We start from the raw sequence: 14,842 nt of genomic DNA on the forward strand, positions 1-14,842 counted from the left end.
CAACGGTAATACTAGTAAAGTTGATTTGTGGAAAGGGAAAAGAGTTCTCAAAGTTCAAATTTTGTCAAGAGTTCATAGCCAAGTTTGTCTTATACTATTGGACTTGGTAATAATTATACACGGAGGAGGTGTTCGGTTTCCTAGATAAAATAATACTAAAATATAATTTAGGATTGAGTTGTGAGATTATTTTAGTCATATGGGGTTAGCTATGATTAATTATCCCATAATTATACATTTAGGATTGAGTTATGAGATTGAATCTCATGAACCAAGCACAATACATATTTAATTCGGGATACAATCTTGCAAACCGAACATCCCCTGAGTATTAGATTATCATGCGTACAATTAAGAAAAATATAACTTTATCACTAACATGTAGACAATAATCCCCTGAGTATTAGATTATCATGCGTACAATTAAGAAAAATATAACTTTATCACTAACATGTAGACAATAACAAATTAACAGTATCATTTAACTAGAAGTGCTCTAGATTTATTTATTAGAGTATTATAAATATGGGGCATATAAATAAATTAAATTAGGTTAAATAGTTATTTAAATAACCAAATTTTAGTTAGGCTTATTAATTTTAATACAAAATATTAGATCATTAAATTTTACTTAGTATTTTTCAATCATCATAGAATTTTGAATGAAATATATGGTGATATAATAGCCAGAATTTCCAACATAGACAAAATGTCCAGTTAATTAAACAATATCGTTTAATAATGCTCAAAACAATATCATTTCAATAAAACTAATAAATTTCCTTTTTCTTTTCAAAATCATCCCCAGCTTCCTCGGTCGTGCACCTCCACCAGCACCACCAGCACCATCGAAGGAACGGTGTCCATAATTAGTACATTTTGTAGATCTATACCATTTTCATTGGTCCCCCACATTTCCATTATTTGAGCAGCTACTCCTCTTTCTTTCATTTCAAATTCATAAATCAAAACAACATCGTTTTGTACACGTCTATATCACTTTTCATCAAAACTATGTAAGCTCATTAAAATTAATACTACAAGATTATCTGCTCTTAAAAATATTTTATTTCAAAATTTACGAAACCCTTCAAAATAAACAGCTAATTAATTTCTATTCTTGATTTGAAAAACTAAATTTGCCGCGAAGGCATGTATCACTCATAAATAAACATTATATTTACTCGTCCCCCCAAAAAAAAGAAAATGAAACATTCAATCCAATAGTCTTTGAAATTTACACTCCATGATCAAATATAAAAATGAATCGAACCAAAAAAAAAAAAAACAACAAATACTTTTTTATCCCCCCTTATTACCTCTTCTGATTAACTTAATCTAACTTGACTTATTTCCTCTGAAAGTAATCAATAATTTATAGCAACAAACATTAAAAAAAAAACACCCCTCTCTTCTCCATCACCGTATATCTTTTTCACCGCCATTGATCTGAACCCCTTCTCTTTAACCTCCCTCCACGGCGTTCGTCACCGAACTAGCCGGCTGCTTCGTCGCGATCATCTCGTAATCCCCCACTTCCTCGTCCTCGTCCTCATTCTCATCGCCTTCGTCGTGATTCTCACTCTCATTGTCATGATTTTGGTCGTGCATCTGCTGAGGCCATTGCTGTTCGGGCCGGGCCATGATGGGCCCGAGGTTGAACGAGGGGACGTTGCTCTTAGCCCGCTCCTTGTACATGGCGTCGAGCTGGTGGAAGTAAGGGCATGTTTTAGAGTCTTCGGGCCGTTTCTTGTTGCTCTCCTTCACCTTTTTGAAGTACTTGTTGATGTTCTCCCATTTCTCTTTACATCTCTTTGAGCTTCTGCAGTAACCTATCCCGCTCATCGCCTTCGATATCTCCTCCCACAGCGGGCCCTTCGGCCCGTTCTCCTGGTACTTCACTTCCAGATCCTTCCTCAGCTTGATCAGCGCCTCCACCTCCGCCTTCGGCCACCGCGACGACGAGCTCGGCGAAATATGATCATCTCCGCCGCCGTTGTTATCTCTGTGCGGCGTGATCTCTAATGGCGTGGACGACGCTGCTTTTTGCTGGATCTGGATCTGATTCAGCTCCGCTGCCGGAGCTGGATTCGAATTCGGATTTGAATTCGGATTTGGAATTGGATTAGGATTTGAATGCGGAGGCGGCATTGGGGAGAAATTAGGGATCTGGAGATTGGATTGGCCGGTGACTTTTTGGAGGAAGGAGATGACGGCGGCGTCTTTGGCGGCGGCGACGGATCTCTCCTGGAGGAGGAGTTCGTGCTCGCGATTCATCCTCGCCATTTCCTGCACGCGCCACGCCTCCTCCCGGGCGATGCGGTCGCGCTCTCTCCGCTCCAGAGCTTCTAGAAACTTCTTCTGCAGATCCTCCTGCTTCTGCACCACATCCGTCATCAGCTTCTCCAAATACTCCTTCCACTTCCTCTTCCTCCCGCTCCTCCGCTGTATATCCTCGTCGGAGGAAGTCGACGACGACGTCGAATTCGAAAAATACGGCGGAATCTGCTGCAATTGCTGCTGCTGCTGCTGCTGTTGGTGAGATTGCAATTGAAACGGAGAAGAAGAAGAAGAAGTAATTATCGGATTCGGATTCGGATTCGGATTCCCAACGGATATATTTTTCGGAGGCACTACGCTGAGCGGCGTCGGGCTCGCCGACGCAACAGGCGTCGGCATTGCCGGCGGCGGCGGAGGGTTGAAATGGTGGTTGTTCGGAGAGGTATTCTCGAGAGCTTCCAATTGATCGAAAAATCGATACGCCTTAGCGTCTTGTTTGGATGCGCGGCCATCTTTAGTCCTTTTGTGATATTTGAAGACGTTCTCGAATTTCTCTTTGCATTTTTTAGCGCTCCGTTGAAACCCAAGCTCCGCCATTTTCCTGCACACCAAACACCCCATAAAATCAGCATTCATTGTTTTGCTAAAATTAGCGAAAAACAAACCCAGAGCTCCTAGGAATATAAGCTTCCTTGAAAAGGAAGCTGTGAAAAATCACTTTTTATGATTAAAAAAAAGGCAGCAGCTTCACTGAAAATCATGATCTGAAAGATTCCATATACGGAAATTTCAAGAATTGAGTGAAACAAAACATTAAATGAAAATGGGAAAAAAATGAATGAATTGAATAAATAGTTTACCTGGAAACTTCTTCCCATAATGGGCCTTTAAGGCTCGCATCTCGAAAGGTAACATCCATATCAGATCGAATTTTCAGCAGCGCCAGCGTCTCCTGCCTCGGCCACCGGTTTCCGCCGCCGCCGCCGCCAATTTTTTCATTTTCATCCGCGCCGCTCGCGAGGACGGAGCTGGCCGCGGCGCCAACCTCGCTGCTGCCGCCGCTGGCTCCGCCGCTCTCGTGATTCTCCGCCACCGCGGCGGAGGGGCTGATGAGGCCTGAAACCCCAAGCATCATGTAAAAGGAATCTTCAAGAGTTTCTTCAAGCTCAGCTGCTCTCTAATTACCAGCTGAAATATAAAAATAAATAAAAATTTAAAAAATTATAGTATATCACAAATGATGGGTGAATTCTGTGGGTTTTTATGAAGATAGGGAGCGTGGTGAATTTATTTAATTTATTTCGGTGGGATCTGCCTGTCACACTCCTCCTCAATTTGCATTTTAAACTAGAGAGAGGTTAGAAAATTAGAAGGAAAAAAAAATGGAAAAAAAGAGTTAATTTACTTCTTTTTCCCTTTTGAGCTGAGGAATCTTTTTTTTTTTCTTTGGCTAGCTTGGCCTCTCTATTTAGCAACCTAAATATTTTTATGGATGGATCACCTGAAATTAGGGCCACTTATTATTATTCCCTACCATTGCTAGAGTTTGAAATTTGATTTAGGAGGTGGTGAAATCAAAATTCTCAATTTTTGACATGATTTTCGGGGTAAAAACGATTAATAAATTCTTCGGTCTCGCCAACCATACAGTTACAACATTTATTTGCGCTCACATTAATCGCATGTAAATTAATTGCGTACAGAAGTCAATCGATATGTGAAATGATATCACGCATGTATGTACATAATTTAGTCAATAGTAATCTTAAAATTTGCGAGATGGCGATGACGTTAGTAGATAAATTGGCACTTCACCTATCGTATTTATTATGTGTGCAGAAGTCGTTCGATACGTGTAGTGATAATGATATGACGCACATAGTAATTTAGTGATGAATTTTGCGTTCGATGGTAATCTCAAAATTGAGGAGATTGCAATGGCGGTGATAAACAAATTGATTTTAGCATATAGTAATATTGCGTATGTGCATACGTAATTTAGTTGTAGATTCTACGTTCGGTTTAAAGTCGAGATCACAACGTCGGTGATAAATAAATTGAATTTCGTATACAGTAATATGACGTATGTGCATAGGTAATTTAGTGATAGATTCTACGTTCTGTTTTAAACTCGAGATCAGACACCGGTGATAAATAAATATAGCTAAATAACAGGCCATGTAGGTCACCTTTACTTTTTGAGGCGTTCGGTCTTTGGATTTCAGTGGCTATTTTGGCTTAAACATATGGGCATCTTTGGGGAATGTCCAAATTGCCCCTCACATGTATACCATTGACCTTTTTAAATCAATTCACCTTTTTAAATCAATTCTTGTTTTTATTTTTTTATTACTCAATATATCATTAATCAGGGATTTGCTTCATAAACGGGATTCTCCCATTATTTATAATGACTAGATTGCCCTTTCTCTCCAACTAGTTGATAATTGATAAATATAATAATTATGAGGTTTAAAAACTTTGAAAAATAATTGTTACTATTGCAGGTACTTGTGTTGCCACGTTGTACAAGGGGCCCACCTCGAGGGTGATGTTACAATTATTGAGAAATTTATCTGTGGACGCAGTTTGATAAATATTTATGTGTAGATAAAATATTATTTTTTTTTGTGTTTAAATTTTGGTAGAAAAAAAAAGGTCATTTTAAGGGTGGGATCCATGGGGTTGAATTAAACTAATTAGGTGTAGGTCATATTATTAGGCGAAGTCATTTATGAGTAGAAGTTAATAGTGGCCAGTTTCTGTTAGGTTGCAACCTACCGTAATAAATGGATTGGAATTTTCATCGTATGTATGATTGATCATTAGAAGAAAAAAAAATATCATACATTTATATATCTCAATAAAATCTAGCTGTAATACCCCACTAATCATACATTGATTAATACCCACACATATGAAATATCGATATGCGAAAACAATTTAGTTTTTTTGTAACTATTTTATGAAGAAAAAATTTAAGATAGCTCATCTAACTTAATTTTAGTAAATTAGAGTGAAGTAGAAATTTGGATGAAATTTGACGCTGGGATAAATACGGTCAATTCAATATTGTATTTGTACATGCATGGTAATTAATCAGACAAAATTTTTATCTTTAAATAACTCCAAATTAAGATGTTTAAGTAACCACGACCATTAATATAAAACGAGAATTATTATTGATTCTTTTTTTTAAAGAACACTAATGTTGTACTTCCTCCGTCCCATTAGAAATTAAACATTTGTTTTCTGGAACGAGATTTTATATAGTGTTGTTTTGTAAGTTTTAATGAGAAGAGAATAAAGTAACAGAGATAAAAAAGTAAAAATGATGTTATTTCTATTTTAGGAAATATTTCATTTTTAATAGGACAACTTAAAAAAGAAAAAAGTTTCATTTTTAATGAGATAGATGGAGTATATTTCAGCTGGTTAGAATGTAGGAGTACATAATCTTACATTGCACTAAAGGAATGTGATAAAATGAAAACTCTAAATATTTTACAACTCAAAACTATGATCGGGACCATTGAAAAATGTCAACAGATCACAAAAAAACATCAATAGGAAAATGTCAACAGAATTTCAACGGTAGTCAATGATTGATGTTGTGTTGATACTGTGTTGACATTAAAATCTTGAAAATTTACACTGTGTTGATATTGTGTTGAAGTTGTGTTGAGGAGATTTGAGTTTGTACAATATATAAGTTTGCATTTTATCACTACCCTTGCACTAAATATTAGTACTGTACTATAATCTTTAGGAAAAAATTTCAAAATATATCATAAATTTTGATCAAATTTTGGTTCCCCGCAACTTTGAAAATTGATTATGAATTTGTGATAGGTCTAATTTGAGTTAGATTGTACTCCTAATGTGTCATCTGAAAAAGGTCTTTGAGAACAAGATCATATGTGAATATTATCATTTTTCTCACAAATAACTCAATCACATCATTAATTTAAAACATATGTGCATCAAATCAACAATATTCTACAAATAAAAATTAAAATATTTGGTTATCGGCAAATTGAGAAAAATGGTACTCCTTCCGTCCACGAATAAGAGTCCCGTTCACTTTTATGCATTTGTTTTGTGAAAATGATTATAAATAGTTAAAGTGAAGAAATGATAAAGTAAGATAGAGAATAATGTAAATAAGAGTCTTGTATACATTATTCTCTATCTTATTTTATCATTTCTCCACTTTAACTATTTATTATCATTTTTACAAAACAAGTGCAAGAAACGGAATGAGACTCTTATTCGTGGACGGAAGGAGTACTAAAATTCACGGTGTTACGATTTATTATTAAAATTAAGGGATGATCCAAATTAAAATTTGATAAAAAAAAAAACTTTATTTTTTCAACAATTTACCCTCATTTCGGATCGGTCCGGTTCGTAGCCAAACAGAAGCAATCAAAACAAGAACCGGAGTAGAAACGTAAATCCTTACTCCGTGCATAATAAAGATAACGGTTTACTAATTTTTATGATTATAATAAAAAAAAAAGACAACACTGTATTAATATCTCAAGTGGTAATACCTTTGTGAATGTAGTAAAATTCTCGTACTTCTTCTGAAAGCAAAATGTCACGCCTGTATGCACGTACGATAAGCTTCTGAGATACTATCTGTCAATACGTCTCAATCTCAATTCGTTAGTAATAATTCAACAATTCAATCTCTATAGTATTTTAAATAAAATTACCGGGGCAGTTAAAGAATCTGAATTTATAATTTTCTCTACAAGTAATTCGAGAATTCAGAGCTACTGTACATTTTACATTTGTAAACAGTTTCAAAATTTGTCATGTATATTCCAAAAACTATTTATAGAAAAATTTGCAATATTATATGTATACTCACATATTTAAAAAAAAATTAAATATATTACAGTAATAGTATCAGTCCAGCCAGCCATGCATATTCTTAAAGCAATTCGTATTAATAATAGTTCATTAAATTTTATAATATTGATTTTAATTAGGTGCCAGTTTGGGTACAGTAATGCTGCCAGTGTTAGACTTAATTAATTACAGCAAGTTTTAATACTATTAAATTTCAACTGCAGTTTACTTTCTCATCATTGATAGTGGCTACCATGTTTATATGTATCATCCCTAAATCCTAATTCTTTGGTTAATCCAACTAACCCCAAATTTAATTAGCACCTATATTTTGTTTGACAGGTCTGGTGTATCTTCTTGCATGGTTACCAATTCTCTAAAAATTTCAAGAAAATCATGTATAAATAAGCCTCTACCAATTTGACATTAAAAATATCCAAAAAAATCACTAAACGTCACTTCCATTAATCAACTTCTAATTAATGAATATTAGTATTTTGATGTATAAACGTTTCAGTCAAAAATATCAATAAACGGTCCATAGAGACAAGCCATGTTTTTCCTTTTGTATTTAAATATAGAGAAAATTGGACCATTGCGCAAATAAATGAAAAATGGCGGACCCATCAATAAATATGCCATTAAATGCGGAAATATGAAAGAAAACCATATTTATTACTACCATTTAATTTTTTGAGTTTTACAACTGAATTAGAAAACGAAATATTTGAATAGGGGTGTAAATGCAATGGGTCAAAATAGAAAAAGAAGGGTAGATTTAGGGGTGGAGAAGTAACAATAAAGGAGAAATGGCCACCGCTAATATTTGGCTATAAACATTGAGGTGAATGCTACTTAATTGATGATGAGAACAAGACTTGTCACATTTATTTTTCTCAATAGTGTGGAATAGTATACAATATTCACAACTAATTAATTATTTACCCCCATCCTCAGATGAACCCAATTCATCTATGAATAAGTGTTTCATTTTGACTTGGGATTAGTTTAAACAAATATAGCAATATATTAGAGAATATAAATAGTTTGATTTGCAAAAAAAATTATGAGTTTTCTATTGCTAATTTTAACAAGAATGAATAAGAAATACCCGAGTTGCGTTAAAATTATAACTCCATCACCGACCCTATCAAAGTAGCACAAAATATAAAAGGGATCATACTAATATATTGTGTAAGTGTTAGAGATTAAATTAATTATATATAAACTATTTAAATTCGTAATTAATTATATATAAACTATTTACATTCGTAATTAATTATATTTAACCTATTTCAATTATAACTGTATGCATATATTTTTAAGAAGAATTTGAGTGCATAGTTGGTAATTAGTACTAATATTTACATGCCTATAACAATGGATCATAATTCATATCACATGGCTCAACAATGAAAATACCTATGATAAAGGGAAGTGTAAAATAGAAGTGGCGGGAAAAAATAAAAATAAATTAAATTACTATAAGTAAAAGTTTTTTTTACAACACTAAAAGTAAAGTTATAACACTATAAACCTTATGGAACAAATAAAAAACTTTTACACAGACCGAATACACATTTGTTTTTATTTTATAATAATTAATAAAAAAAAGAGGGTAGTTCTGACCATGATTATGTCGTACTAATACGCTAAACAGTAAAATCAAGATTTCTGATCCCAATAAACAAATTATTTAATTTGAGTATAACCTATTGTTGTATTTAATTGAGATCAGATAGATTCTTCCAGTGGTATGCATATGTATATTATATATTGAGAATATAAAAATAGGCAAGTCGCAAGTGTGATTGGATCCGTGATCAATCCAGAAATGTGACTATCACTTTTTTTTTTTTAATATTTATTCCGCTATATAACATAAACATAATATAATTATATAAGAAACATCACTAAAAAATGTCTAAGCATATATTTTAGTTAATAAAGGACGTTAATTTGTGTGTTAAATATACCATCTTTAAAGATTGTCATCAACCTTGATACCCTAAGTAAAATCGAGCGATACAAATGAAAGTGCCCCAGAAAGGAAAAAAGAAATTAAATTGTAGTAGTAGACAATTGTTTCGTCAACTTAAAAATATTGCACCCTCAATTTTTTTTTTATTATTTTCAAAAATTTTCTAATGCAAGTAATTGTATCTTTAATTTTGTATTTTTACGAGAGTACTATATGTTTCTTGCAACGCATACTACAAAAATCTTGCGGAATAGTAGCGGAATTTAGCAGCGGATAAAATCCGATGATATTACTAGCGGATCAGTAACGGAATTAATGTCCGTTACCAATCTTATTTCTTATAATTTACATTGTATATTGTAACTAAAATAATATACTACAGTTTAACCAAATTTACAAATTTAAACAATTTAGTAACTCATAGTATCATGTTTTTTAATCTCATCGTGTCGCCATATATACAAATTATCAACCCTAAACAAAACAATGATGCCCTCCTCTTCCTCCTCATAAATAAATTATTATAAAAAACAATTATTACCACGACGTGATTCATTCAATTTATCTTATTGACAAGAGTTGGAATAAAATAATTAGTATGAGTTGGAATACGGTGGAATATCATCATAAATTTTTTTAAAACAATATTATTTTCACCCTAGCTAATCTATTGGAATAGAATATCATTTCATATCGAGGATAAATAAAATAATCCCTTTTTCTTCGGCCTGGAGTAGTAATAATCTCGTGGCTTTATATTTAATTATGCTCTTGGATCTGTAGTTTAATGCGGCAGTTACCTACCAACAACAATAAATTATGTAGGTTGAAAAGCTTAGTTGCAATAATGTGTAATTTATAGTTTGAATTTGTACTTTTCTCTTTATGAATTATTATGTGAATCCGACCCCAAGAAGCCCTAGGCCTAGGTAGGCAAGAACATTTGAGTTTTTATTTATATTTTCAATAATGATTGCTTATAGTTAATAATAGAGATACAGTTGCATTCTTTTATTTATCCACTTTATAACCATTTAATATTTATTAATTGTGACTTTATAAAATAAAAATTGTATGAAAACGCATCAAAGCCAAATATAGTAAAACTTCAGGTACACTACTTTCTCTTTACCGATAAAAATGCCTTTCATATTTTTTCAGTTATGAGTAACATGTTTATTAAGAGCTGGTCCCCATTTTCTTTAATTTTTTTACCGTGGTACAATTTTATAAGTTATTTTGTTCATTCACAAATATACATCAAATTAAATGTAATTTAATAAGAATTATAAAAACATTTTAATTAAATGTAAATTAACTCTAGTAAGAATTATAAAAACATTTAGAAGGGAATGTGGAGTAATTCAAAGATATGTCACCGCTATCTTAATTTTTCTATTCAAAGATCAATAATTCAATAGATATTATTGGTTCTTAACTATGATTTAAAATATAGTTATTTTTAAATAAGATTAAGAATAAGGCGGAGATATCAATATAACATACTATGAATAACCACATTAGTAGAATATAGTTATTTGTGCATCTCATGTTCATGAATTTCATGTGTCTATGCATGTATAATTTGTTTTGAGGCAACTTGTTTGTTATGTAAAATCTAATTTTAATTATTAGATTCCACCCCACATACGTATTCAAAAATATAAGTAACTAAAAACGAAATACTAAAAACAATTGGTATCCTTATTTTAGAAAATTAGTTTGGTTGAGTGAATGGAACCTCAATATTTCAATAATTTTTCCAAATCTATAAATAAAAAACACGCAAGTAAAAATCTTTACAGCAAAGAAATGCTTTAGAAATAGAGGTTCTCCCCAATTTTCCAAAAGGGGGTTTGTCTTTTTAAAATTCTCTTCAAATATTATTCCCAATAAAAATAGGCAGAAAGCATCTAACATACCACATGCAAATTATCAATTATGGAGTAGCATAATGATTAACTGTTACATCCAGCACAGAAAACATAGCTATATATACTTACACGTGTACAGATTTCAGATCAATTTCAATTCTCTTTATTTTCATCCTACTACAATTTTACAAGTTTTTATTATGGTTATTTTTTATAAAATTAATCAAATCTCCAACAACTAAGTTGAGGATTTAGGGATTGTGACAGGGACCAATATGAGTTGTCTGATAACAAAATATGAAGGTGGGGCACGTTAAAAAGTTACATGTACACAAAGGATTAATTGAACATGCCTAGCATGTGAATATAGACATAAATCATGTGTCATCCATGTGGATTTTAACCCTTTTCTATATTTTTTTATCTGTCATTAGCTAATTAGCAGCCCACCAAACTGGGATTCTTGCATTTATGTTTAAAGATTGTAGTATTTTTTATTATTATTCAAGAGTTGAGTAGGATAAGCAAACATAGGTATGGAGTTAATTAGTTAAAGTCTTTAATTTGTTACAATCTTAATTTATTCCCATCCCCCTTTTTATTGAAGCCTGTAGTGGAGAATTTTATATATTTAATTAATCAACATACTGATTATTAATATACGAAATATAGTATTTTCTTGTTTTCTCTAATTATACACATTATGCAGTAAAGATTCCTAAGGTGGAATCCTTAGTCTCTAATTAAGGATATAGGGTGGGTATGGTTTCGAATAAAATTCAGTGTCCTATTTTTATGTCTCATTCATTATGTCCAATCTCTAAATTAACTATCTTAATAAAACTTATTGTAAATAAGTACTCCATATATCTTAATATAGTACCTCGTAAGTTTATTTTAAATTGGAATTTTTAAAAAATTATATACTCCTATTACTATATTTTTAATAAAGCCGGAACTGCATGTTGAGGTGGGGGACAAATGAGCACCAAATAAATTTATAAAATTTAGGATATTTTTATAATTTTATGTTAAAATAGGTAGCAACAAAAGTTTTTACCATCCTCTATTCATGGTGAAATCTTAACTAAGGAGTAGTATTATTTAGTGCAGTAATAATTACAAAACATACCAAACAATATATTATGAGACATTTGTATTGCCACAATCATACATATAACCCAATGATGATTAATAATCAAGATAGTTCGGAAACAAGAATTAACAGCAAAAAAGTGGTAGTAATAAACAACGTTTGTGTGATCAGTAAGCTAAGGAAAAACCATGTGGGAGTGAGTTAATTGCGGTAATAATGATGTTGGTTTAAGACACAGTTAGTTATAACCGAAATTATAAAGGATTCCTTCTCCTAGCTAGGGTTTCTTAATTTCTTCTCTCTCTTCTTTTTATCCTATTCCTAGGGTTTGTTAATTACACAAAATTTGAACAATTTTCTCAATTATATTACAGCATGTGAAGGCGCAGCCAAAATAATGATGTAAAGCACAAGCAAGTGTAGGTTTTGCAAACGGTGTGTGATGGGATAATTAAGACAGCCAAAGCTACATGTTCATCCATTCATTACTCAACACCATTTAGCTATATGTATAGATCAGTTTTTGTTTAAGATTTAATTACTTTTACCAATATTTTAAAAATCGGACCAGATCGACCGGTTCAACTACAAATTGACATGTATGTGTAACGTTACACGTAAGAGTACAATACATACGGATATTTGGCAAAATTAAAATTAATTTTTAAAAAATTTTGAACTTATTTCGATTCTCAGATTATGAAGATCTATATATGATGGATTCGTTAAATTGCTTAATCAATTTGTAGTCATTATTAGAATTTCATGGAAAACGAAAATTCCATGAATCCATTGTTTTCTAATGACATAATTTTACAATGAATTCATTAATACTCCATTTAATTTGTAGTTTATATTTTTACATAATAATTTTTTTTTACTAAAAATAGTGTAGTTCAAACCAAAACACACATCAAACGATTCAAACTTTTTTTTTAGGTTGAGCCTGTATATTGACTCGGACATCAATAGTTATGTCCATACATTTTATTAAGTGACATTATTGCATGGAGAAAATTAATGATAACATTGTGGTTTTCTTCTGTCAAGAAAATATTACATCTCGAAATTCGAAACAAGCATGACACGTATGAATTGATGAAGATACCTAGTACAATTCGAATGGGAATCAATTGTGATTATATGTTTAATTAGCATATCAATTTTAATAGGAATTTAATTTAAATTATTAATTAATACTACTACTAAGTTACATATAAATTTAATTAGTATATGAACTTAATTAAGTAAAATGAAAATTTTAATTCGCATATAAGTCTAATTATGATATATAATTGTACATAATAAAATAAAAAACAATTAAATAAATAAAATACGATATTAATAAATAATAGTAGTAGTAAATTAAAAGTGATGGATGACTACGAAGATATGATTGTAAATATTGTGATAAATAATGAATGAAGAAAAACAATAGTGTAGGGCCAGCTACATTATGTCGCAATAACATGTGAACCCAAAATAGAAGCAAATGGGTAAATTGGACCCAGGATATCAAGCTGCGTTGAATTTATGTTACTAAATCTAGAAACGTCGAGTGATTAATTATGATTATGCAAACTATAATTATTGTTTTCTTGAATTTCATAATAGGAAGGAGATAAGATAAACACCTAGATTAAAGTCATTTCCTCAATCAAGGTACAAAAGCTATATCATTGCTACAGTAACATCCTTATTAAATTGCGAATGTATTATTATACATATATGTTAGGTCAGGGGTCCTAATTTGAAATTAGTTATCTCAAATCACCATCAAAAGCATTCTACTTTCAAATAATGTCTAACAATATAGTATACTAAAATATAAATAACATTAGATGTGGGCTCCTGTCAGTCAGTGAGTTAAAGCCTCTCTTTAATGGGCTACTATGTACTCTGATTGAACCCCCTTACATGATGTCGGGCTGGAATATGGGGGCCGTCAAGGCGACGGAATCGCCTTTTTTGCTGCAATAAATAAAATTAGATGTGTGTATACACGTATGGATGTAAAAGAGATATTTATTGTAGATTTTGACGATAATCATCACAAATATTTCTTATTTCTTATATATAAAAAAAAATAGAAGAAGAGAGTGAAATTGGAGAAGCCAAAATTTAGAAAATACAGAAAAAGTTAAGAAAATAGTAACGTATAGTAAGATAAGTACATTACTGTTGATGGGCCCATAGAGAAACGCACACCACTTAAAAGGCCCAAAATCAACATCCACCACCTATTTTACAGCCCACCATTTCACTCTCTGTGTGTGTATGAGTGTGTGAAAGAGAAAGAGAGTTGCTATTTAACAGCAGTGAAGCTCTTGTCCATATCATTATATTTAAATGCCGTTACGAATGTCACATTCCATGATCTGACTTACATATATGGATAAGGTTCTACTTTATAATTATCTTCTATTTTTTCTACACACCATTCTATTCACAAAAAGATGACCAATTTCACCCACATTCTTATCATCCGGAAAATTAAATTAGTTTAGAGTTTAGACCAACCAAATTGAGTATTTGATCCAAAAATAAATGAGCATAAGAACCTGAATTACGTAATTTTTTTAAAAAAAATGGAGGATAAAAAGAAAAGAAAAAATTTAGCAATAGCTACAAACACAAAAATACAATATGATATCTTCTGTTGTGATATATTCATATATATGTGCACGATTGAATTTAGAAGGTCACAGTCTCATATGCGGACAAGATGCAGCCTTTCATTTTTATTAATTT

The 14,842-nt window shown here is 31.7% G+C and overlaps 1 protein-coding gene across 1 annotated transcript; it reads right to left on the reverse strand.

Annotated features, from left to right (window-relative positions):
* Positions 1 to 1,195: 1,195 nt before the first annotated feature.
* On the reverse strand, positions 1,196 to 3,536 carry LOC125205582 (trihelix transcription factor DF1-like). Its single transcript, XM_048104615.1, has 2 exons — positions 3,141 to 3,536; positions 1,196 to 2,881 (listed from the first exon to the last, which is right to left on the reverse strand). Exons 1-2 carry the CDS (start codon positions 3,413 to 3,415, stop codon positions 1,465 to 1,467), a joined length of 1,692 nt encoding a protein of 563 aa, XP_047960572.1. The 5' UTR covers positions 3,416 to 3,536; the 3' UTR covers positions 1,196 to 1,464.
* Positions 3,537 to 14,842: the final 11,306 nt, after the last annotated feature.

This window comes from Salvia hispanica, chromosome 2 (assembly GCF_023119035.1).
Source record: "Salvia hispanica cultivar TCC Black 2014 chromosome 2, UniMelb_Shisp_WGS_1.0, whole genome shotgun sequence".
NCBI classification, from domain to species: Eukaryota; Viridiplantae; Streptophyta; class Magnoliopsida; order Lamiales; family Lamiaceae; genus Salvia; species Salvia hispanica.